The sequence below is a fragment of the Panthera pardus genome, unplaced genomic scaffold, assembly GCF_024362965.1.
Source record: "Panthera pardus isolate Hobbes unplaced genomic scaffold, ASM2436296v1 HiC_scaffold_12, whole genome shotgun sequence".
Classification (NCBI taxonomy): Eukaryota; Metazoa; Chordata; class Mammalia; order Carnivora; family Felidae; genus Panthera; species Panthera pardus.
In genome coordinates this window covers 105647812-105674837 of record NW_026526677.1, presented here as the reverse complement: position 1 = coordinate 105674837, position 27026 = coordinate 105647812, and the positions used below count along the sequence as shown (strand labels likewise).

At 43.0% G+C, this 27026-nt stretch overlaps 1 protein-coding gene across 7 annotated transcripts in view; it reads left to right on the top strand.

Annotated features, from left to right (window-relative positions):
- The window catches only part of POU2AF2 (POU class 2 homeobox associating factor 2), a 487862-nt gene extending 466119 nt beyond the window's left edge, over positions 1–21743 (top strand). For all 7 annotated transcript variants that reach the window (XM_053900520.1, XM_053900525.1, XM_053900522.1 and 4 more), the window contains 3 exons: positions 16504–16546; positions 19457–19755; positions 20983–21743. In XM_053900520.1, coding sequence (XP_053756495.1) covers positions 16540–16546; positions 19457–19755; positions 20983–21384 — 708 coding nt within the window. In that variant the 5' untranslated portion in view covers positions 16504–16539 and the 3' untranslated portion in view covers positions 21385–21743. The remainder of the gene's footprint in view (positions 1–16503; positions 16547–19456; positions 19756–20982) is intronic.
- The last annotated feature ends 5283 nt before the right edge of the window (positions 21744–27026 follow it).

Genomic DNA, 27026 nt, shown 5'->3' with positions numbered 1-27026 from the left:
ATCATAAAGATTCATTTAAAAGCCTTGAGTACATAACAGCTGGCATGAGGGGGAAAATTTCAACTTACTAAGTAGGAAGCAGAGATCAGTTTGCAGTAAAAATTGTGCCGCAGAATGGGGGCTTACAAGGCAGTTTGGAAGAGATTATGAACAGCCTGGGATCAGGGTCTGCTGTTCAGTCTATTTTATTGGTTTATGGACATCCTAATCACTCTCTTGCTCACTCCTCAAAAAATGCTATAGTGAGGACCAACAAGGAAATAGATATGAAAGTTATTTTAAATTAATATTCTACGTAAATGTGAGGGAAAATACATGAAGACTTCTGAGGTGTTTTGGAAGGCCTGAACTAAAGAAAGTGTTAAGGAGATAAATCCCAAGTGGGAAATGGATTTGGATTATATTTTGAATTCTATGTATTATACATATACAAACCAAAAGTTAACTGTTTCCACTTGTCATGATTCTTTCACATCAACCTCGAATGTTTGCTTTCCACATCATAACTACTTACAATTGCTTTTGTTTTGTGTATTTTCCTAAATCCTTACATTTAAATGAGCTGATAAAATGTCCATGCCCCGAACACGTAGGATAAGGCCATATTGTCAGCTGGGTGTCTTGGTTCACAATATGTCCTAATTATTTCTGGAAGGAAAACATTGTAAACACAGGAAGAAGCCTAACAATAGTACATATCGATGACAAATTTGGAATAACAGCAGGTAAGTGGGTGCCAGATAGTGCATTTATGGCATAGGGTAATTGGAAGTGTTTGATCTTTATGGAGAGATGGCGAACCTCGAACTGTGAGCCAGATGTGTGTTGCCTAGCTCCATCCATCATAACTGTCTGCCTTTCGATCAAGACTGCTAGTTAGAGTTTTGTTTAGTTATATATCCAGCTGCTGTTTTGCAGTACCAATCACATGCACACTTCAGTTACCACCGAGTATAAACACTGGGATGTCCATATCTGTGATTTGCATTTGGATTTCTTGTGAAGTGTTAAAAAATATATATATGCAATTGGCAACTGTTTATTATAGCATCTCAAGATCTCTTTGGTTTCTCTGAAGCTTTGGAAAACACATCCAAGACATCTCTTTTACATCAAAACAGAAAAGTTCCTTCCTCAGTCTGTTTCAACCCCTCCTTCTGGCTCTCAGTGGTCCTGGGCGATTCCTTCCTTCTCTCTGGGCCTCAGTGTCCTTGTGAGTAGAAGGGGAGGGTTAGATTCTTCCCATTTCAGTATTCAATTTGACTTGATAGCTTTTCCTGACCTCAGAACATGTCCCACCCACTGACAACCCTCTCCCCAACTTCCAAAGCCAAGCTGAACCCCTCTTTGTTCTGAGAAAGATATACCTCCTTTCCTCTGGTTCAGGTAGAGCTTTGCAAGTTGAGTTTTCAAGGGAAGAGGGAACAGAAAAATCACAGAAAGCACAAGACCAATTATGCACAGTGCAAATGTTCTGACCCTAACTTTAATATCTAGTCAAAGATCAGTATGGGTGAGACAGTTGAGGTGACTTCAAAGCCCGGATCTCCTTCTGTCACCTCAGTTCTCTCTGGGGCAGATGAGAATTTTTAATAATAATCATTGTCATTTACTGATAGACTTATAAATATTTTCACTTATATACTTTAAAATATATGTCATTGGGGCGCCTGGGTGGCTCAGTCGGTTAAGCGTCCGACTTTGGCTCAGGTCATGATCATGGTCTGTGAGATCAAGTCCCGTGTTGGACTCTGTGCTGACAACTTGAAGCCTGGAGCCTGCTTCAGATTCTGTGTCTCCCTCTCTCTCTCCCCCACTTGTGCTCTGTCTCTCTCTTTCAAAAGTGAATAAACCTTAAAATTTTTTTTTTAAATAAAATACATGTCATTGATAATAAAATATATGTCATTTATCAACAAGAAGCCCAGTGGCCTTGAGAGGATGGCACTCACATCTATTTTTCAGATGAGAAGAGTAAATATCAGGTAGCAAGTGATGGAGCTTAGATGTGACCCAGGTTTGTTGGATTGCTTCCTGTTGCCTTTTTAATTTACATTTCCGGTCCAAGGAAGGACTAGCTTTGGAATAACCACTTTGCCTCAGGGCTTCTGCTTCAGATTCCATATGTGATGTTGGGTCTTGGTCATGACCTTTGCTCCCTCTCAACCCGCCCATCCCTGCAGTGCTTCTGTAGGTTGTTTAGATGATGCCACACCCAGCCTGAACCAGAAGCAGCACTCTCCTTTCCTGTAACACCCAGAGATCCTAGAAAGAACTAGACACAAAAAGTTCTTAATTTCCTTCTAGAACCTATCTCTAGCTCTGTCCTAGAACTTGCTTCCAGAATATTCCCTGTCATTCCCCACCACTCCTGCACCTCTGGTCTCTTGGGCTCACCATGGCACCTGGCCCTCTCTATAAAAAGAGGAAAACATTTCCTGAACCGGAGTCACAGCATACCATCTGACCTTTGCAGAACCCTTTGCTGCCCTCCTGGAGATCCCTAGGTCCTTCCTCACCCAACCCATTTCTCCCTGACCTTTCTTCTTCCCTATCGCTTACTCTCCTGCTATGACTTACAATGAAGTGTGGTTTCTTTAGTATTATCTAGCTGCCTGAGAAGCTGGTATCCCCTGGCTTGGTCCTGGGAATGGATGTAGAATGCCACTCCACCACGTGAGAAGGCAGAGACCCTGTTGGGTCTCTCTTGAGGGCTGAAAGAGATCCATGAACCTAGGGAAAAGCAGAGCTTACCAGCTCAGTTGGCCTGCTGTCTCTGGTGACCCACCGTTTAGATGCTCTCCCAGTTTCCATGCATTCTCCCATAGTTTTACACACTAAAGGCTCCTATGCATATTCCTAACAAATATAATAGCCACTAAGGAAAGGGGAGAGTAATTTCCTTATGCTGTCAACTTCTCATGAAAGTATGGGAAAAGATGAAGAGAGGGGACCACCAATGGTCTCATTTCCTAGACACTAAGCCAATTTTTAGTATTCCATGCTAAAGACAGACAGAAGCCTTGACTGATATCAAAATCTACTTTTAATCCAGAAATACCTCCCCAAACCTACTAGAACTTGGACAATTTATATCTTGGGCTACTTCACTATGGTATTCTAACGGTGCTACAACAATGAAGACGCCAAACGAAGAAAGAAGCAGCTGTAAATAAGACTACGAACTGATTATCCATGCTTTAAATTTAGGGAGTTGGCCACACCCTCCTTCTTCAAGGAAGAAATCACAGCCATTGCAGCCCTGTCTTGTCAAATCTAAGAACAGAGCATGTGTATGTGAGATTGAATCCATGGTTAGAAGAAGGGTACGATTTGGACAGTGGTCCCAAGCTCTGAAGGCATACAAAGTGCAAGAAATACCCATACTCTCTTCCCTGCTTTCTTAAAACTTACTATAAAAATTATTTTTGGAGCACCTGGGTGGCTCAGTCAGTTAAGCATCCAACTTCGGCTCAGGTCATGATCTCACAGTTTGATAGTTCAAGCCCCGTGTTAGGCTCTGTACTAATGCAGAGCCTGCCTGGGATATTCATTCTCTCTCTCTCTCTTTCTCTCTCTCTCTCTCTCTCTCTCTCTCTCTCTCTCTCTCTCTCTCTCCCTGTCCCTCCCATGCTCTCTCTCTCTCAAAATAAACTCTCCTAATTATGTCACCTCTCATCCTACAATGTGACTTCACTTCAGTAAGATTTCCCCAGTTGCCTGCGCACAGCAGATGGCCATCAGATGACCCAGTGTGTGTCTTTCTGCTTTGCTAGTGTTTTATTTTTCTTATTTTTTAGAAGTACTTGCTCTCTTTGTGGTGATTACTAAATCTCTTAGGAAAACTATAATTTTTCTTTAATAAGTACATTTCACTTGCCCTTGCTACTTTTTTTCTGAATTGCCAGCAGACGGATCCATTTATTTGTAATGTTCCATTTATTTGTAATGTTTTCGAGGTGATCAGGGTCCACCCTGGGAGTGTCTTGCCCCTAACCTTTTGCTCCCTCTTACAGCTCAGCGCTTTGCATATTGCTTGTTAACGTTGCCAACCAACCCCCTTCGTGAGCCCAGAAAGAATTAAAAAAGAAAAAAAAATTTTTTCTGAGTAGGCAATGCCTTCTAAACTCAAAATGCCAATGTTTGAATACAAGAGGTACATATTATGTCCTTGGCACTCATTTGAATGAATGCTTGATCTATGCTTTTCAAAATAGCCCATTGTCTGACTTTAATTAGCCCACTATCCTGACTTGTTTATAGAACTGAACCACATTTCCAGGGCTCTGGATGTTCTCCACCCAACCACCTGCTCCTTCACAATTACAGAATTTCTTAAAAAATAATAATAATAAAGGCAGACCTTTTGCAAGCAACTTATTTTTTCAGCTGCTCTATTGGTTCTGAGGTTGTTGTTGTTGTTGTTGTTGTTTAACTATCACGAAATCTAAAATATTTCCTGGTGGTGAATTCTTTCACGCAGCTTGCCAAAATAATCAGGTTTGCAGTGAAACCGCCATGGCAAGTCCGTCTGGAAGGGCTAAAGTTCTGCAGATTCTGTTCTGGCCATGGTGTGCGGGACCATTTATCAACGAGCATCCCAGTGGCTGCCGTTGTTATTACTTAGCTAAATAAATACAAATAGCATTCCAAAGGCACACCGGGGGTAAAAAAAAAAAAAAAAAGTGTTTGCTTTTGTAACTTAGGCAACAGAAATCACTTTCCCACAGAGACAGCCTGGACATAGTTTTGTGCCAAGCAGGAGAGTTTTAACAGTAGAATTTCAAGAAATTGTCAGAAGGTTGGAATTGTATAACTGTGTTATCTCTCCCAAGGACATAAAATAGTTCATACACCTGAAATGTAAGACACTTGGAATCACAGTTGTTGTTTTTTTAATTTTGAGATTTGCAATAAAGAAAGGACCTGAATTCTATTTTTAAACTTTTATTAACTAGGTGTTTTAATTACAAAAGGATGCATAGTAAATTTTCAAGCAGAATAGAGGGTATAAAGTAAATAATAGAAGTCCATGACCTCTCCTGCTTACCCATTCCCCTTGTTCTATTTCCCATACTGAGTTTCATGTACAGTCTTCCAGAATTTTTCTATGACACTTTATTAGAAAGAAATTAAGTTGCTATACCAATAAGTCAATGAACATCAAAATCTGTGTTCAGTATTTACAAGCACTATTATAAAAATGCACAAATTAATGTTCTCCTGGTAAATCCTCTCCCCCAAGAAAGAACCTCAACAAGACTTTTAGTGTTCCTTTTAACTCTATACATTTGAAGGCCTTAAGCAAATCATTTAACCCGTTTATGTTCTCCGTTTTAGATCGATTACATAGTACCTACTTTGCCAGAGGCTGGTGATAATGAAAACAAACTGCGCAAACCCAGATGAGCTGTTTCTTTGCGAGATAAATCCGCCTCTGTAATCTAGGCTTTGTAGACATGTGGCAAATGTTTTTAAGGATACATCTGTCAATATTCCTTCCTCACAAATTTTTATTGGCTTCTGGATTGGACCTATACAACATATTATCAAATCATTTAAGAACGTAGGGGTTTTTGCTTTGTGAAAGTACAGCATGAGGGAGAAGGGCCAGCCCCCTCTTTATACCCAAGCATCAGTGGGGAAGTTGGTGATAAAGAAGAAAAGAGAGAAAGAGCCCTGGGAACTGGTACAACTGGGACAGGTGGCCAGCAGCCCTCAACACTCCCACGGTGAGGATCAACCCTTGGCAGGCTCTAACACAAAGCCAAATAGAGTTTGAAAAAAAAAAAAAAATCACCTGCTGGCCTCCTGACACTCCTCCCCTAAGGAGAACCCATCAGACCCTCACCGCTGGATCTCTGTTCAGTTACAAGAGCCCTTGCCCTCACCCATCGTCCATTTCTGACCCATCATTTTCAGCACGAGTTTAAATTTCCTACAATACTACTACCACTATGTCTGCACAGCTAAGGAACTTCTCCACGACCACTGCCTGCTACCGGACCCTTTATAAGCTGGTTCCCACACCCTCCACCAGCTTCTCTTCAGCTTTCTCCCTGCATACTTCCTGCACACATTTCTGTGTCTGTGACATGCTAGCCTCACATTCAAGCCTTTGCTTTTCTCCTCAAATACAATGCCCCTTACCCTGTCTTCTTACTGATCTCCTTTCATCCTTCAAAACTGGACTCAGATACCTCCCACGATATAGTGTCTTCAGTCACCTTCCCCCAAGACAGCAACTCACCTCCACCCCCAGCCCTCATGCTCACCCCCACCCCCATCTGCACTAAATCAAGCTACATCCCTTACTGGCTTTGCAACCTTGGACAAGTCCATTATACCGTCTATTAGTTTTGCAGTCTGTAGTCTAGAGATAATAACTTACAACCATCTATTTCATTAGTGAGGATTTAATGATAATGTTGCACAAATCATTTAGTGCAGAGCAGAAGACACAAAGCACAAAAATATGAGCCATTAATAAAAACGATGAAACACACACCCGTATATGTCAAGTGCTTGGTACAGAATCTGGCATGAAGTAAATATTCATGAAATGCTAGTCCTCCCAACCCCATTTATACAGTTGTGCAACTGTCTTCCCTATGAAACTGTTTGCTCCCTAAGAACAGAACCCATGCCCTATCCTTTTTATTTCTGGAAATTACACAATCCCGATGCATACTAGGCACGTGATACATTTTTACTAAATCAATTAAATATGTAGAGTATGTACCATGCACTTGGAAACTAGGACTCCAATATCTCCCACAATATAACGGACTCAGTCACCTTTCCCCAAGGCAGTAACTCCCCTCCACTCTGCCTTCACATTGTATAATCTAGCCTGGGTTGGCATCCGTGAGTTACTTTTTCCTGGGTACATCTGCATCAGCTACTTATTGCTGCATGAGAACCTACCCTAACCTTAGGAGGTGATGAGACTTACATATTCTTTCTCACAATCCTGTGAGTCGGCCGGATGTTCGTCGGGGCTCAGTCACGTGGTTGCACTTAGCCAGAGGTTCCACCATGTTGGAAGTCCAAGATGGCCTCCTTCCCATATCTGGCAGTCAGTTCTGGCCCTCGGCAGGAGTGATGGAATTCACTTCCACAGTCAGTCATACTCCAGGAGCTGAGACTGACTTGTTGAAGAGGAGATCATAAGGCAGGATTTCAAGCAAAGGTGAAACTGGACGTGCTCTTGATGCCTAGAGTTTGAAGTGCACACATCATCACCTCTGCTACATGCTGTTAGTCAGAGAAAGTTACAAAACCATCCTAGACCTGAGGGGTAGCGGGACAGACTCCACTTCTTAATGGAGGGGGGGGGGGGCTGCAAAGAAACTGTGACCATATTTAATCTACCACGAACTGGCTTGTCTCCCTAAGTGGATCCCAATCCAAGCCTCTGAGTGGCGTTTTGTCTACACAGCACTGTGACATGCACATCAGAGGTGCCCGGGAAATATCTGGTTTGACGGAAGGGGCATGTGCAGAGAACTTGCTTGTTAGGTCACTGAGAGCTTGACAGAGCGGAAATATGGGAGGCAGAGACTCTGGGTTTATAGCTAGTTCCATAATTTACTAGACATGGGATCTTGGGCATATTACTTATCTTCTCTGATGCTCGGTTTCCTTGTTTGTAAAACTGAGGCGATAGTATTCAGTTTATAATAAGATAGCCTTATAGAAAGCACCTGGCACATGGTAGATGCTTCTAACTATAGTTCCTATTCACTGTGGAATATTTTTCTTACGTATGGCTAATTACCATGGAACTCAGATAAGTGGCCCACAAATCAAAACCTGTTTCAAACTTTGCAAAACTAATAAAGTTCACTAGAGCAAGGTTAGTATAGTTTATTCACAGTATAAGATTTCACACCAATCAGAATGCGCCTGGTTCTACTACATGGTTTAACGTTAAGTAAGGCATCTGATTCTCTATGCCCGTTCTCTTCTGGAAGAAGAAGACATTCCAGCCTAACATGGAGATCCACTGAAAGACTAATTGTGTTACATCCAGCATTAACTTTACATTAATTTCAAAGCTGGAGGAAAATCGTATGACTTATGATGGGTCTAAGTTCAGATATTATTTTTTTTAAGTTTATTTATTTATTTTGAGAGAGACAGAGATAGTGAAAGTGGGGGAGGGGCAGAGAGAGAATCCCAAGCAGGCTCCACACTGTCAGCTTGGAGCCCGACATGGGGCTCAAAGTCACGAAATCGTGAGATCATGACCTGAACCAAAACCAAGAGTCGGACGCTTAACCGACTGAGCCACCCAGGTGCCCCTAAATTCAGATATTAAAACAAGGTTTTAGAATGTACAGTATAGTATCCTCAACCCCTCTCTCAACCAAAGGTGTGATGACAATGAGGTATTAAATATATAGACTGCTATGAATTCCTTTAAAGGGGAGCCCAGCTGGGTGCCTGTGTGCCTGGGTAGCACCTGGGTGGCTCAGTCAGTTAAGCATCTGACTTTGGCTCAGGTCATGATCTCACAGTTCATGAGTTCAAGCCCCTCATGGGGCTCTGTGCTGACAGCTGGGAGCCTGGAGCCTGCTTCTGTACCTCCCTCTTTCTCTGCCCCTCCCCCTCTCACACTCTGTCTCTCTCTCTCTCTCTCTCAAAAACAAATAGAAATTGAAAAGGAAGCCCAGCTACCCATGAGTGGCTATGATTATTATTAGTAATTAGTAATAATTACTAATTAGTAGCAATTATCTTTAAGATTAAAGAGCCACATTCTAAAGTATGTCATTAGAATTTAGAAATAAATTATATAGTAGTGTGAAAAATCTTATACCAGTCGGAGATCTTTTCCTTATACATTTCAGTATATTTCTTCAACCAGATTGGCAACTGAAAATATTATTGGGTCATAAAAATGACAATAAATGTACTCAAGGTGAAACTCCTAATCTTATCACTTCACTACCTGGATGACCCATTAGTTCAAATTAACTCATTTTCATGGAGGGGCTTTTGGGGCAGCTGTGAGGCTGCTGTGTTAGCTACAGGAAGTTGCAGACTGGCAAATTTCATTCAAATATAAACCTCTGAATTTGGCTACCTGGCATTGTGAGATCCTGTTGTTTGCTATATGCAAAATAAAAATTATATACCATCTTGCTTGGTCAAAAGTTATGGGCTCTTCAGTATTAATTTCAATATTATTTCTGGAGAATTCATATGATCAGAGGCAACTGTGTGAACATAGTATCTTGAAGCAGGAAGAAGGGGACGTGAGCTTTCCCTTCACATGTGCGATGACAGCGAGGGCGCGTGCTAAAGACTCACGTGGTAGCCTGTTCCTCCTCAACCTATGAGGTCTGAGAAGGAGATGGGGAGTAAGTACCAGCCCTGAACTCTGTCCAGGGAGATCCTTTCCAGTCCCTACACAGAGCCGTTGGAACTCAGTTCTATGTTCTGTGAGGCCAGCTGACAGGGTGGCCAGGTGACAGGGTGATCACAGGCATGATCATTGCCTTTTATATCCACCCCCCTAAATATTTCCCAGGCCACCACAGAGAGGGCAGTGCTCAGTATCGCTATAAAACAACTAATCTGATGGAAATGTTTTAGGTCATGATTATAGTGGTGGGTCACAGGAGTCTGTCAAAATTTGTCAAAATTCATCAAATTGTATGTTTAAAATTTGGGAATTTTATTATGTGTAAATTGCACCTCAGTAAAGCTGACCCCCCAAAATAGTATATCCATTGGAGGACTAAGAATATATATATATACATATATATATATATATATATATATGTATATATATATGTATATATATATATATATATATATATATATATATATATGTAGGTGTCAGACAGGAAAGTGGCAATTTTCTTTGTGAGCTTTGGTATAATTACATCCTCTCCCTGGATGTCCCCAAGTCTCCTATATACTTAAAAAAAATTAGCTACATAGGAAATTTTTCTATTTTTATTTTTGAGATATTAAAATTCTTGGAGGACAGCATGGCATATTAGTTAATGAATAGGATCTGAAATTCCAAAGGTCCTTATTTGAGTCCATCCACCACGATCACCATCACCTCCACCCATTTGGGAACTTGGGTTATTTCTCTACTCTTCAGTTCTCATCATTGAAATGAGAATCATATTCCCTCTCTTCAGGGACTGTGGTGATAATTAAATGAGATAATACATATAACACATCTGGGCACATGCTTAACAGTTTGTCTATGAAATGGCAAGTATGGGTTTATGAATTACTTCTATTGTAATTTACATCTCTGTGAGAGAATTTGGAAATTAGGAGAAAATAAAATATTTTGTGCTGTGTAAAAAACAGAAAGGTATCTATGTCTAATTTAAGTACTCAATATTTAGGTACTCAATTGTTTGGGTCAGACTAGATGGTCTGGGGGTGGGGAGATCTCACCCACAACAAAACTGGGTCCTGCATAAAACACATTTTAGTAAGAGTTTGTTGACTTGGCAGGAAGTAAGGGAAGTCTCCAAGGCTGGGGGAAGAGGGGCAAGGAGTGCTGGTATGGGAGGCTGGGGAAACTGTTTGATGAGAAATTAAGACATTGAATGATGAGAAGGTGATCACACCAAAAAGGCAAGTTCCCCTGAGAACAGGTGTCCAAGTTAGCTTTATGCATGACAGTCCTTAAACAGTTGCCAAGGTTGGAGCTGAACTTGGGACTCCAAGATTAACTGGGGAACCGGGAAGGGAGCTGGCTCCCCAGAAATACAAACATAAATCTTCTGGAGGAAAACAATCTCAAATTAGAACCCCAGATTTTCACAGATGAAGGTTAACCAGATATGAGTTTCAATCAAAGATCGCCAAATGCATAAGGAAGCAAACCAGGATGAGCGAGAGTCAGCATAAACAATAAACAATACATTCAAATGCCTAAAGCTTTTAGGTATTAGAACTACCAAATACAAAATACGCAGTCACTTAAGTAGCAAACATTCAACTAGAGACTAACAGAAATCACTAGGCGGTGGATTTTTTTAAAAAAATCACGTGGAATTTATATAAATGAAAAAATATGTATTCATTGACAATGTTTAAAACGCAACGTATGAGCGAGCACCTGGGTGGCTCAGTTGGTTGAGCGTCCAACTCTTGGTTTCAGCTCAGGTCATGATCTCGCAGCTTCGTGAGTTTGAGCCCCACATTGGGCTGTGTGCTGGCAGTGTGGAGCCTGCTTGGGATTCTCTCTCTCCCTCTCTGTGCCCCTCCCCCACTCACACTGTCTCTGTATCTCTCAAAATAAATAAACTTATAAATAAATAAATAAATAAATAAATAAAACAAATTAGCTGAAGAAAGAATTAGTGAACTGGATGTATTTCTGAAGAAGTCGATAGCAATTTATACCAAAATATAGAAAAGAAAATCATGGATATAGAGAGCATAATGGGAGGTTTTCAGTATAGAGGGTGAAGGTAAAAGGTTTAACAAACATCTTCACAGAGCCCCAGAAAGAGAGAATGGGGACGATACAGACAAGACAATATTTAAAGAGAGGACAGTTGAAACTTTTCCATAGTTAAAATGAGGTCACTTTGAAGAAATTTGAAGACCAAAGGAGTATATTAAAAAGCAGAGACTTTAAAAATTGGCAGAATACCTAAAGAGATTTTTTTTCGAGAAGACATCCAGATGGCCAATAGACACCTGAAAAGATGCTTAACATCACTCATCATCAGGGAAATGCAAATCAAAACCACAATGAGATATCGCCTCACACCTGTCAGAATGGCTACAATCAAAAACACAAGAAACAATTGTTGGGGGGATGTGGAGAAAAAGGGAACCCTTGTGCACCATTGGTGGGAATGCAAGGTGGTACAGCCACTGTGAAAGACAGTATGGGGGTTCCTCAAAAAGTTAAAAATAGAAATACCATATGATCCAGTAATTCCATGACTGGGTATTTACCCAAAGAAAACAAAAACACTAATTCAAAGAGATATATGCACCCTTATGTTTCTTGCAACATTATTTACAATAGCCAACTTATGGAAGCAGTCCAAGTGTCTTTCAACAGGTGAGTGGTTAAAGAAGATGTGGTGTATATATATATATATATATATATATATATATATATATATATATATATATATATAGGGAGGGGATGGGTGAAATAGGTGAAGGGAATAAGAGGTCCAAACTTCCAGTTATAAAATGAATGTCATAGGGATGAAAAAAAGCACAGCCCAGGAAACGTAGTCAATAATATTAGAGTAACATTGTATGGTGACAGAGGGCACCTCCGCTTACCGTGGGTAATGAGTAATGTGTAGAATTGACAAACCCCTACATTTGTACACCTGAAACCAATGTAACATTGTATTCAACTATACTCCCACAATAATTTCTTTTTAAAAAGCATAAAGGAAAGAAAAATTGTCTAAAGAATAACTATAAGGTCAAGAGCAATCATGGAAGCTGAGACAGTGGGGTGACATCTTTGAAGTGGTGAGACAGGAAGAACTATAAAGTTACATTTGTGAACCTGGCAATGTTCCCTTTTAAGTACAAGAGAAAAAAAAATGATATTTTCAGGATAAACAAAAACTGAAGCATTTTACCACCAACATCACCTACAGGAAAGGAATTTTCTGAAGGATTACTTTTTAGAGAGAGGGGGTGAGGGGCAGAGAGGAAAGGAGAGAGCATCTCAAACAGGTTTTACCCAGGTGCCCCTAAAGGATTACTCCAGAAGGAGGAAAATGAATCCTAAAAAAAAAATAGTCTGGAGGAAGAGTAAGCAAAGAAAATAGTGAATACATAAGTAAATCTAATACAGATTTACTTAATAAAATGATGATGGGGAGCCTGGGTGACCCAGTCGGTGAAGCGTCTGACTCTTGATTTCACCTCAGGTCATGATCTCACAGTCAGGGAATCGAGCCCTAAGTCGGGCTCTGCACTGATATCTCGGAGCCTGCGTGGGATTCTCTCTCTCCCTCTAGCTCTGTCCCTCCCCTGCTCACTCTCTCTGTCTCTCTCTCTCAAAATAAATAAGTAAACTTTTTTAAAAAATGATGATAATTATGATGTCTAATTGGAAAGATGCAATATAAAGAAACAACCTAAAATGCCAGAAAATAGCACAGTCACATAAATTAGGGAGAGGCCTAGTGAGAGCTAATGTTCCGAGGACTTTGTCAGTGGGAGTTTTCAGGTATCGATCGTAGTCTTTGTTAAATACACAAGGTAAAATTTTGTGGGTAACCATAAACAATGAAAACACACTGGTAATTTCCACAGCAGGTAGAAAGCAAAAACCGTGTAGGAGAAATGAACACGAGAGGCTTCTTTTCATCAAATCATAAATAAAATCAATGAGACCCGTAACTGGGAAACTGCTGTAGGGTCTTTGGGTATTGAATCTGGGTTGGGGAGGATACAGCGCTCCAGTTCCACGGGAATGAGGGGGCCTGGGCAGAAGGAGAAGGGGTGTGAGGAGATCCCCGGGACTGACTGGTGGCACAGGTGAATGACAGGAAAGCTTTCACAGCAGAGATGTGTAGGGCGTAGACTGGGCCTTAGCCACGCCTTGGGGAAGAGGCTTGGACGAAGAGCCGTCTGAGAGCAGAATAGGGTGCTGACACTTTCGTCCATCAGGTTGGGCCTATGTCTGCGTCTCACAGAAGCCTTCAGCCTGGCCCAGCCTTGGCCAGAACGGCTTAAGGGTAGCAGGCAGGGAGAAAAGGTGGGAGAAGGGGAGCAGGACATCTCCCCTGGCCAGCATTCAGGACACAGCCCACAGACACCCGGAAGGAGGCGGACGCGGAAGCCAGAGGGTGTAGGCCTTGGTGCCCGCCTTCGAGAAAACACCCAGCCAGACAGAGCTGAGACTCGGAGGAACCCCAGGATAAGATGGGCCCCGCAACATGGCAAATTGTGCCCAAACACAAGTGCTTCTGTGCTTAATCGCTGCTTCTTCCTTTGCTTCCCATAGAGATGTAGGCACCCCTGGCCCTGCCTGCCCGTGGTTCCCTCCTGCCACGTAAAAGTGTTAACTTATTCAACAGGAAGACACATAAATCAGAGCATGTTTAGAGGAACTTGCCATAGATTTGAAGGGGCATAAGAACGCATGTGAGTGATAAGCACTATGTAACTAGCACTCATTTCCTGCTCACTCTATGCCAGGAGCTATTCTATGTGCTTGCGTGATATGTGCATACCTATGTGCAGGTGTGATACAACTTGATGTTCACGTACCCAAGATCACACAGCTAATAAGAGGCAGAGCTGGGATTCAAACACATACACTCTGGGTCCAGAATCTTCTTCGCTCAAATTAACTTGTGCTACTTCTGAATGGTTGGAGAACGTTTTGGCTTGGACGAGATTGAATTCCAGCTTGGTGCTATGAACTGAATGTTCGTCGACTCCTCAGAATTCATATGTTAAAGCCCTGACCCCGCCACGTGATTGTGTTCGGAAATGGGGCCTTTGTAAGCTGATTAGGTTATGAACGTGGAGCCCTTGTGATTGGGATTAGTGCCCTCATGGAAGAGACACATGAGACAGATGATCTCTCTTTCTGCCACATGAAGACACAGTGAGAAGAAGGCCATGCTCAAACCACTCAGGAAGCGAGGTCTCCCCACCAAGAACCTGATCACGTGGGCACCCTTCCAGCCTCCGAGCTGGGAGAAATGTTTCCTGTTTCAGCCACCCCAGTCCATGGTATTTGCTGGTAGAGAAGCCCAAACTGATTAAGACCTTGGGGAAATGGTGGATTGTCTCTGAATATTTGGAGAGCCATATATGGAAGAAGGGTTAAACTTATTGTATATGGACCAAAAAGATGAGAAATAAGAAAATGATTCTCTTCTGCCTGCTTTGTGACAGTCGAAAGTGCCCAGAGAAGAAATGGGCTTTCACAGAGGGTGTTGGGCTCTCCATCCCTCGGAGCTCAATGCACTCAGCGTTAATAACATGGACAGGACCTTGGCATTGAGTGGGTGCTTGCACGAGGCTCTCCATAAAGTCTCTTCCAACTTGCGAGGGTCTGCAGCACTTTGAGCGCCAGGCTAAGAGCTCAGATCCAAAGAACTAGATGCTGAGGACTCTCAACTTTTGCAACAGCTATTTTTTTCCCTACACAACTTTGTTGGGGGGGCATCGTGAAGCCAGAATTTGCAGTTGTATATTTTAAGACTCTGCACCCCCGGATACGCTTCCTTCAGAGGTCAGCTTAGGTATCACCTAAGTAAAGCTGCAGGAACAGATTAACGACAAACGGAGTGGCTTAAAATACCAGAAATGTACTGTCTCACAGCTCTGAGACTAGAAGTCCAAAATCAAGGTATCAGTAGGGCCAGACTCCCTCTGAAGGATCTAGGGAAGCACACCTCCCTGCCTCTTTCAGCTGCTGGTTGTTGCCGGCCCACAGTCCTCGGTGGTCCTCAGCCTGACGTTGTATCACTCAAACTTCTCCTTCTGTCTTCACGTGTCCTTCTCCCCTCTGTGTCTGTGTCTCTGTGTTTCTCTCTCCTCTTTTTATACGGACACCGGTCACGCTGGATTTAGGGCCCGCCCTCATTCAGTATGACCTCCTCTTACTTTAACGAGTTGTATCTTCAAAGGCCCTATTTCCAAATAAGGTCACATTCACAGGTACTGGGGTTAGGACTCCCATACATCTTCTGAGGGGACATAACCAAGCAGACAACATCCCCCAACCTCCCATGATCACTAGACCGTGGGCTCTTTGAGGACTGTATCTTTATTCCACACATTTTTATTGTGTCTACTATGAACCACATTCTGTTCTGGGCACTGAGCACAAGCCACAGTCAAGGTCCCTACTCTGGCTGGAGCTTTGATTCTACATAAAGGCACACCGTAAAACAGTGACCACTCAGTGCTAAAGCCAAATGCCAAACATATGTATGTGTGTATATAAAGCACATGGTATATATTTTATATTACCACAAACAGTAAAAACAATGAAGTACAAATTCTTCCATTTCATCTAGCCTGAGCTTTTCGGCATGTTTACTAGAATCGAACTTTGGTTTCTGACTCTGTCCCTCATAAAACTTTGTACTCTGACACTTGAAGTTTTTATTTTTTTAATGTTTATTCATTTTTGAGCGAGAGAGAGAGAGAGACAGAGCATGACCAGGGTAGGGGCAGAGACAGAGGGAGATGCAGAATCTGAAGCAGACTCCAGGCTCTGAGCTGTCAGCACAGAGCCTGATGCACAGAGCCTGATGCAGGGGTCTAACCCACGAACCATGAGACGGTGACCTGAGCTGAAGTCGGAGGGACGCTTAACCGACTGAGCCACCCAGGCGCCCCGCTGATACTTGAATTCTTAACCTAGGTTGCCCTCCCAGTTCAGCCCCCAAGTAATGTTTCTTAGTATCAGGATATAAACCTTATCAAATGTATCCCTAATCTTTTCTTTTTTTTTAATTTGAGCTCGGAACTAAAGAAAACACTAACACTCTCTTTGCCTTCCAGAGCGGAGTCAACAACTCCCCGTCTCCGTTTGCCCAGATGCCAGGTGAGTGCTGAAGCTCAACGAGCAGTTACGTAATTCCCTTTTGAGTTTCAGTCCGGCATTGGGGTTTCCATTCTTTTATAAGTGCCTTACAGCTCCTTCGAAATTTTACTTTTTCGAACAAGTTATTTTTAAAATAGAAAATCAGTGAAGACAGACCTAATTCAATCATTCCTGAGTTTGGAATTCATTCTGTCTTGAAGGCGGCCTTTCCATCCCTGGCCTTGCAGAAGCTTAGTGAGCGAAAGCAGTAACAGGCCCTCGATACGGTTTTAAAATGTGCACAATTCTGGGACCATGATCCGATAGATTATGCACCTGCTTTGAAACAGAAAGGCAGGTGAAGAAAACTACCATTTATGGAGGGCTCTCTGTGCATCAGGCACCTTAAGCATTTGGTATTCATTTCAATACATATGTGTCCTTCAGTGCTCCTGCAGAGGTGGGAAAGGGGCATTCTGATTCTTAGCAAAAGTGTTGGGGATGCCTTTGCACACGTGCACACGCCTGTGCACACTAACACACACTCCTTTCAGAGCCCAAACTCGGAGATGGCATAGGCTTTCTCAGATGATTTTAGGAAGCTTCGCAGCTGGATAAGAAAAGGAATAAGGGCCAAAAGGAGACCCCGCATGTCTGAATGTCTGTATGTTGTGTTTCCCAAACATGTTTATCATCCCTGGAATCTGGCTACATCTGCTCCCTCCTATAGAAGGAAATTTTTGCAGCTTCCCGTACTTTCCAGAATTATTCCTCCTCTTTTTAAGGAGAAAAATATGCACTTAAGAAAGCACAAGGGTTTGTGGTTTTTTTTTCCTTTCTTTCTTTTCTTCATGGTTGTTTTTATTTGGAAACTGGGAATATAGACATGAGATCCTAGAAGACTTGTTTACATACTCTTCATTCTCCCCTCAGCTTCAGTCACTCCCGTGGATACAAATTCATGGCATGAAACAGAATTTTCTTTATTGATATTAATTTTCACTTGCACATTTTTTTTTTCCCCCTGTGGAAGTATGCTTATGATGAAACCCCTGACTGCAGCTTTCAAATTCATGAGCAGATTAGAAGTCTGGGGCTATAGAATTTCAGATGCCAGTAGAAGGAGTAGAATTTGCTGTAAGTTTCTACGGGGAATTTTGATATCCTCCGAATGAATGAATAAATTTACATATAATTGTGGAACACGGTGTTATGCTACTGGATTTACAGCAAAATATAAGACATAAGCCCTGACCCCCATGGAGCTGGCAGGTAGATTAGAAAGAGGGCTGCAACTCAGCTGAGGGAGTAGTGAGCATAATATAAAGTTCCACACCTCGTGTCAAGGGCCAAAGTCCTGTGTCGGTGGAGTAATGGATGACTGTGTCACGATAACAAAGGGGTATGATGTCTGGGGAGGATGAGTAGAGAGTGGGTGGGACAGAGCTCCCACTCTGGCTGAGGGAAGGGAAGAAAGACAAGCTCAGCCCTTTTGTGACCTCAGGGCGCAGATCTTAGCTAATTAGACCACATCCACCACCAGCTGGAATAATTAAACCATCACTTGTACAGAGCTTGAGTCTACCTCCCGGAACATGTTCTAAATGCTAATGTGTTTCCTGCTACAGCGGAGCCACTGGGTCTGAAAGTCTTTAGCGAACACCTCGTTTCCCCTATGAGACAATTTCACTGGCCCTGCCGTAAAAGAGACTCTTCTCAGGTTCATCTGGTTCCCCTGGTTTCACCGAGGGAAGCTTTCTGTGGGAGGTATTCCCTTCCCAAACTCGCCCAGGGCCCAGGTGAGCTGAGTCAGGGACTCGGCATGGACACAAGAGGGCAGCAAATAACACCAGACTCCTCAAAGCCAGCAAACACATTTTTTGGCAGTCCTCTTTCTGACTTGGTTGCAGAGAAGCTCTATCATCCCAAAGCAAGCAAGCCATTTCTTGATGCCTGCTAGGTATGAGACATCTGATAAAAGGTCAGTATACAAAGAGGTGGAAGCAGCATACAGCCTACCTCTGATTTGGGGGTGGGGTTATCCTATCACCTTATCTAGAGATACTGCATCTCGGATAACACGCCCAGAAGCAGCCTGTTGTTAGCAGTCTTGAGTCTATGGGGACAGAGCTCAGAAGCTGTTAAAAAAAAAAAAAAAAAAAAAAAGCCGCTTCATTTGATATAATGTAAACGTCAAGGGATTCCTTTCCTTGTCTCCTTAAGCCCAAACTTTTCCCAGCACAGTGACTGGAACACAGAAAGTGCACAGTAAATGCACTTGGAGTGAGCGAATGAGAAGTTACGGCAACGTCTCCAATGAGCTCCTCTCCAAAGGCGGAATGAACTTTAAACATATTAGTTATTTGGGCTGGACCAGTTAAAAGGGGCAATGCAGCAATATTTAATGCTTTTCAAGGCATTTCTCTATTTAAATGTTTGCCTTGGTGTTCAGCCCATGTTAGAAAGACGGTTTCCCCAAAAGAGATGAACATCTTGGAGGGGGGAAGGAAAGAAAGGAACACAAACCATGAGAGACTCTTAACGTTAGAGAACAAACCGAGGGTTGATGGAGGGAGGTGGGCGGGAGATGGGCTAGATGGGTGATGGGCATTATGGAGGGTACTTCTGGGGCACCCTGGTGGCCTAGCTGATTAAGTGTCTGACTCTTGATTTCTGCTCAGGTCATGATCTCAAGGTTTGTGAGATTGAGCCCCACAATGGGCTCTGTCCTGACAGCAAAGAGCCTGCCTGGGATTCTCTCTCTCCCCCTCTCTCGGTCCCTTCCCAGCTGGCGCTCCCTTTCTTAAAACAAATAAACTTAAAAAAAAAAAAAAAAAGACCGTTTCCCACGTGGAGGGTCTCAGCTGCAACAGATTTGCCTGGACTTCCCATGGAGAGATTGTTGCCAGTTTGTTTTTCCTTTGGCAACAGGTTCACCGGTAACGTCAGGTTACTATGGTGTCAGAAGATCTTTCCTCTCTGACTCGGATTTCCACAACACGAAACAGTTTGCAAATGACGTCTGCACCTCACCGGCGAAGCCCTTTCCCTGTGAGTCCCCCGCAGGGCAGAGCCACCCGGCCCTCCTGGATTCCTACTTCCCGGAAGCCTACGCAGACCACCGGCCCCCGCCGGGCCTGACCCCCAGCACCAGCTCTCTGTTCAGCGCCTCGCCCCTGCCGCCGCTCCTGCCTCCACCCTTCCCTGGGGACCCCACGCACTTCGTGCTTGTGAGTATGCAGGGGTCTCCCGTTTAGGGAGTAAGGTGAGGTCTGGCCGGTCATTGCGCTTGGTAACCAGGTGGAAGTCAGGTCCGGCTTGCCCGGCACACCTCTGAGGCTGTTCTCCCAGGATACGCTCCGAGAGGGGCCCTTCCTCAAAATCCACGCAGACCACGACCCCCGCAAGGTCTGTCCGTCTAGGGTCTTGGGAGGGAACAACTCTAAGGCAAGTTTATATCCATTTTGTTAGGACTCAACTCATTTTGCCAGACGCTCCCCCATCGTTCCCGCAGCACACAAGGAAAGCTCACTGAAGTGACATCTCCCACGAGACTAGGCTGTAATCTGCCAGGGCAGGCCACCAAGGTGTCTCCTAACCTCCCAGTCCCCCTGCACCCTCTCCCACAATATTTCCACCCTATAGAATCTTGTTCTTCCTCAATCCTAGCAAAGTGGTGAGTTCCTAAAGATCTGAAGAATACCAACACCCAACTTACAGAAAACTGTAAAGCCTTCAACTACAAAGGAATGAATCTCTAAAGATGGGATTTTAGACAAAAGGGGGTGAATTAACCTTATGGAGTTACCTCCTCCAGCCAGGAACTCCTGTGTGCCTTTGTTCCTTTAATACTTGCAACTTCTCAGGATACAATTCTTAAAGCCCCATTTTACAGATGAACAAAGTGAGGCCCTCAGAGTGAGAAAGTTAGTAAGTGGCACAGCCATGAAGTGAACCCAAGTCTTTCCAGCTCTAAGCCTATGGAAGTTCTACCTCTTGGCTCTCTGAGGGCAAAAGCCCACCATGTAGTTTAGAGACGTACTTCTCCCAGGAGCGGCCAGCGCTGGCGTCCCCACTGTGGAAAGGGCATTCTAGGACCCCGGGTAGGGTGAAGCTTAAAAAGAATGCAAGACATAGTACGTCGTAATGGGTAAAATGCTGTATAAATGTTTGTTTTATTCCCTCCTTTCACTCCTTTAGTGGTGTTTTCTGGGGAAAGGAATTGTAATAAATATAGAGAATCTAATTCTAGAGTAAGAAAGGAACGAAAACTCTCACCACTGGTATTAGACACCAGAGGGAACAAGTGCCTGGTAAGGAAGCTGGAACAGCAGAGAGGGGACACCAAGTCCCCTCTGGAAGCCATGGTGTGACCACAGCCAGTGTTGGTGAGGAAATCTGTCCACGTCGGAGTATCATCTAATGACTAACCCCAGTGACCTTTCCGTTCTCCTCAGAGGGACTCATGGGAGCAAACGGTGCCCGATGGTCTCAGCCAGGCAGACCCCGTGCCCACCGATACCCCGCAGACCTTGCCGCCCAGCACAGGATGTCTCTCCCCGCTGGAGTCTGGGACCAGCACTCAGCACAGGAGCTCCAGCTGGGGGGCCCCCCTAGCTGGGGCTCAGTCCTACTCCCTGCATGCACTAGAGGATCTGTATCATGTGCCAGGGTACCCCACCCCACCCCCGTATCCCTTCACCCCTTTCATGACCATGTCCAATGATCTACCGCACAAGGTGGTGCCCCTCGCCCCAGAGGAGGGGGTAGACACCCCTTCCCTTCAGGACCCTTCTTCATGGACCAAAGAAGACGGGAGCATGGCGTGGGGGTCATATGAGTGCCGTAGAGCTTACTGAAGGGAGCACTGAAGGACTTCTGCTGGGCTTTTCTCTCTGGGGTTCTGTATTTCACGGACCATTTGCAGTGTGGTAGCTTATTCATTCAGAACCAGATTCTCAGAACAGGCCATCAGGCTGCCCTTTGTTAACAGACCACGGGATTCATCTGTAATCCTCCCTACCACAGCCCCATGAAATACAACGTACATTAATTCGGGACATCAGACCGTATTCTAGTGAGACACGTGAGAACGATGCCTTTTTGGAACTTTAGTAACACCTTACATTCTGAATTTCTGTTATCTTTGAACTATCATGTTTAGCGCTCGTAGTTTTCTTAAATTACATTAAAAAGTTTATGCAGATCGTGAAATACACTGATTCTCCTGTGCAGTTTTTCTTGGTGATGAGCTATGTGTGTCCTACAGTAAGAGAGAAAGCATAGGATACAGTGTAGATTAGGGCACGTAAAACCAAACTCATTTTGTACCATGGGATTTCTGAAGAGTAAAGTGTTATCCATGTGTCTCTCCTTAGTGACTTAAAAAGGACCAGTAACAGATATGGTACTATATATAAATGCTTTATTGTGGTTAAAATTGGATGAGGTCAGGAGACTATGGCTTCATAAATACACAGCTTTGACTCTGCCCTAAAGCCTAGAATGTCAAAAAACAAGTCTAATCACCATTCCCCCCCAGCAAAAAAATAGGTCCCAAAGTTTCTTTGATCCATGATAGCCTTAATTAAGCTACATTGTTTCTCAGATGGAAAAATATATATATATTTATTAGAGTGGATTAGTGAAATGGGTGTTCTGTGATCAAGTAAGAATAAAGGAAATGCTGAGGACAGGACTAGTCTGTCGACAAGAAACAACAGACCACAGAATACCAAGAAGCAAAGACAGATTGTCACGTGTGCATCAGTAGCATTACACACAACATCCCCCATTTGAAGGAAGACCTTGTTGGTGGCTCATTGCTCAGAAATGTATAGCTCCTATTGTGTATAAATGAAGAAACTGACATCTGAAGCCTCTGTCTGTCTCATGTATAAGTTTGACTGCTGTAGATTCCTTTGCCAGTGGAGTTCACAAAGCCCGTCACAAAAGCCTTGCATGCCCTTTGACTTTGCAAAGCATGAGTCAAGGCCCACAGGTCACACCCACACTCTTTCTATTACTCTCCTGCCACCTTCTTTTCCTTATTCCCTTATCACATTTTCCTGACCCCTCTGGTCCCTCTTGACCCAATGCCTTTTTCCTCCATCTCCTGGGGGCCATTGCTCTCCTTTTCCACCTGGTTGCGTAAAGCCACTTAATACAGTTTTGATCACATCCTCTGTTATGGTGTCCTGTGCTTTACCCCATCTAGGTAGGAGTCCAGAAAAACCAAATAAGGGCATTAATTCACACTTAGAAGTGACTAATTGATACTCCTCCTCTGTGCCTTCAATGGTATTTTCTGGCTAAGCAAGTACACTCCCTGTTTATGGGGTGCCCGCAGAAATGCTTGGATAGGGAGCCTTCCTTTGCCACACACCCCTCAGCACCCTCCTGGCAGAGCAGCCCTGCAGAAGCAGATCAGGAAGGAGCACTGGTGGGTTCCCGGCCACTGGGCTGCCCTCTCCTGGGTCCCCTGCCCCAGCTCTTCTCTCTCACCACCTCTTGTCACAGCCTTATCTTCACTTCCCTCAACATTAGCTCTTGAGTGCAGTGGGGCAACTTCTGTGCACAAGAGAGCTGCTCTTTCTTCTTCTTTTTTTTAATGTTTATGTCTTTAGTTAGAGAGAGAGTGTGTGTACTTGCAAGCAGGGGGAGGGGCAGAGAGAAGAGAGAGAGAGACAGCATGTGCAAGCCAGAGAGCAGGAGAGGGGCAGAAAGAGAGGTAGAGAGAGAATCTGAAGCAGGCTCTGTGACAGTGCAGAGCCTGACGTGTGGCTTGATCCCATGAACTGTGAGATCACGACCTGAGCCGAAATCAAGAGTCAGACGCTCAATTGACTGAGCCACCCAGGCACCCAGAGAGCTGCTCTTTAAGTCTGGTGAGACTTGACATCTCAGTCCTGGTCCCAGAATCGTTAGCAGAGCCCTCCCTCATCCAGACCCCTGCACCAGAAAGAAGAGATTTGGCCTCTCTCTGGATCTAGGGGTCTCCACAAGGGTCTCAAAAGCCATTTTTCTATATTGGTTATGTCCACTGCTGCTTACCATTGTCACTAAGAAGCACACAGCACAATAGTAGTTGTGTAAACCAAAAATATGTGTCCACATCGCTTTAACTTCTGATTGTTAACGCTGAATGTTAGACGTGCTCATTCCCCGTGGTTTGCTCTGCTCTTCTCACGCGTTACGATCGTCTCCTCACAACCTGAAGATGCACTGACTCTCAGGTAAGTACAGCTCCACAACCAGACCTCAGACCAGGGTAAGTGCAGCGAGCTCGGTGCACTCTATACTCTCCTTGAAGCATTGTAGCATTTAACAAAATTAATTTACAAGCAAGGAGACCTGCACAGGCCCACGCGGTGCCTAAGTATCCATTTTGGCTGCTCAGTCTAAGGGGGACTGGGGTGTGGGGAGTGGGGTTAGTAATTCCAAGTGGTAGATGGTTTTTAGGAATTCTGTTTCCTTGACAAAGTGTTTCTATCTTATTACATGCATTTCAAGTTGGTTCTGGTTTATTCTGGGAAGCTGAGATACTTTGTTAAAAAGCGAAACCACGCTACAAAATTATGACACAGAAATTAATCCTATTTCCCTAGTCCCAACTACTCTCTATTTCCTGCTGCACGCCAGGGACTTACTGCACCTTCTCGTAAGAATGTACAAGGCCGGCGTCAGAAAGAAATGCTCATCATCCTCTCCCTCTCCTTCCTTAAACCTGCTTTCCTCAGACTCATAACTTTCTTGGGAAAGGAGGGAAAATTAGAGAACTCGGATTCAAAACACGATCTCTTTTAGGTGCGTGAGGCTTAAAGTAGTCCGAGATGGGGATGGCACGTTCAAGTTACCCAAGACAGCTGGCTAGATGATAATGTCAAGAAGAAGCAGAAAGCAAATCTGCCCCTGCAGAAACCGCAGTATCCACAGTCCTCCCAAATCGCTGGACACAGACATTACGGTATGTAGCTGAGTGTTTGTGTTCCTCCCACAATGTTATACAAACCCCAGAGAATGAAAGGAAACCACATCCTTACCTAGCTTATTTCATTTTTTAACATATTTATTTATTTTTGAGAGAGAGAGAGAGATAGACAGTCAGACAGAACATGAGCAGGAAAGGGACAGAGAGAGAGAGAAGGAGACACAGAATCTGAAGCAGGCTCCAGGCTCCGAGCTGTCAGCACAGAGCCCAACACGGGGCTCAAACCCGTGAACCACGAGATCAGGACCTGAGCCAAAGTCAGAAGCTTAACTCACTGAGCCACCCAGGCGCCCCTACCTGGTTTATTTAATAAATGCTTTTAAATGAGCATTACGACTTGACAGCTCACTTAATAGAATATGATGGTATTATTGTGGTAGGGGAAGAAATACTCCAGTTCTCTTAAGCATTGAATTCTTTACAAGAAATTCCACAAAGGGAAAATAATTCCTAATCCCAATAATAAAATACACATTTACATGCATACAGATGTACCCACACATATGCACACATATATACATATATACGTATGTGTATATATATATGTGTGTGTGTTTGTACATATATGTATAAATATGCATATATATATATATATATACACACACACACATACATATGTGTTACTAGTATCTTTGTGATCCATTTTTTTCTTTTTAAAATAAATTATTTTTGACAGAGAACATGCATAAGCAGGGCAGGGGCAGAAAGAGAGAGAATCTCAAGCAGGTTCTGCACTGTTAGCACCAAACCAGACACGGGGCTGGATCCCACGAACCATGAGATCATGACTTGAGCCGAAATCAAGAGTCAGACGCTTAACCAGCTGAGCCACCCAGGCACCCTTGATCCATTTTTTAATATGTAAATCTAAACAGTACAGTCATAAGAAAGAAGACATCAGTTACACTTAAAAAACTGAAGTAACTATAGATTGATCCAAGGTTTAAGTCACATTACACTATAGTGATTCTACCAACCACACACCAAAATCATACTCTCTTTAGGTTTCATCGTTATGTTCTGTCTCAAGTATCCTTTCTATTTAAAACATCAGTCTGTGCCTTTACAGATTATATTCAGTAACGACTGACTGTAGAGTGTTTAAATGCAAAATCATTCATGCTGGGTAAAGAGTGATTCTCTGACTAGACTCATCAAGCAGAGCACTCACAAGTGGCTCAGCGATGTGTCTGGCTTAGTGCCCAGCATGTTGTAGGTGCTCAGTAATATCTTTGTTAAACTGAACTAAAAGAGCACCACAAAAATGAGTAACTGTTTGCATCCTGACACTATGGGTGACAGTTCTCTGAGACTGATGTATGAGAAAACACTACCATGTTTCTTACCTGACATTAGCCAAACTCTCTGCAAATGTTGATGGCAGTAGTAGATACTGGGTGTTAATGGTAATATATTTAAGATGATTGACTTCGTATTTTTAAATATCTCTAAGAAAGAATACTACTGAACTCTGATGTAGCACACAGAAAATGTCCATATATTCATTTAGTATCTACGTAGTATACATAGCATAATATGTTGCTAAGAAATCTTATAAATCAAAGTTATTCAACATTGGGTGTTTTCTCTGCTGTGATTAAAACAAATATGATAAATCGATAAGGAACTAGAATCCCTAAATAATCCCTAAATATTATTATTAAATAAATAATAATAAAATCTTCTATAATTATCTGTAAATGATAACACCGTGTTATCTTTGATCTCCGATACAGAAGTGTCCTCTACTCTTTCACTCCAGTAAATAAGATGTGTGGATTTGCAGTATGCAATATCATTGTCAGTGCATTTATAAGCTGAAAGAGGAGGACAGTATTAAGATCTTTACAAGTTCCAAAAGGAAGAAAACGTAGAGAAAAAAATATCTAAGAATTAGCTCCTTTGCATTAGGAAAACTGATAAATGTCCCTACTGGCCTTCTTCCTGATGAAATACCTTGAGTGGAATAATCCAAAAGTTTAATGCTTAGTAAATTAATTTAGTCATAAATGAAAGATCACTCAAGTGTTTTATTTCTTAACCTTGGTAATATATTCATTGGTTTTTATCACAGTCATCTTTCTATGTTTTTATATGGCATAATAAAAATGTTTTAAGTAAAAGGTGAACTTTTCAAGCAGTGTCTGATAGTATTTTCCTTATTTAAATGATAAATTAGCAAATGCTTGTTCCCTACAGAAGCCTCTTCAGGAAAAGTTAAAAGTTTGGATATGTTTTACGGCAGGAGACGGAGTTATCACAAATCATTAAACAACCTCCATCTGTAAGTCTTCCTGGTCATTTTCATATGGACCAAACACTCACTCCGGACCCAGCAAGTACTCGTGTCTGCCATGTTTTTGGAACTTGATATTTCCCCCAAGGTTTGGTAACAGTGTCCCAAAGTCAAAATGACAAAAGAACTTTGCATTAATAAAGAGAATTTTAGAGCTGTAGTCAAATTTGGAGGGAATAGACTCCTCCTTCCTTATACTGAAAGTCTTTTCATAT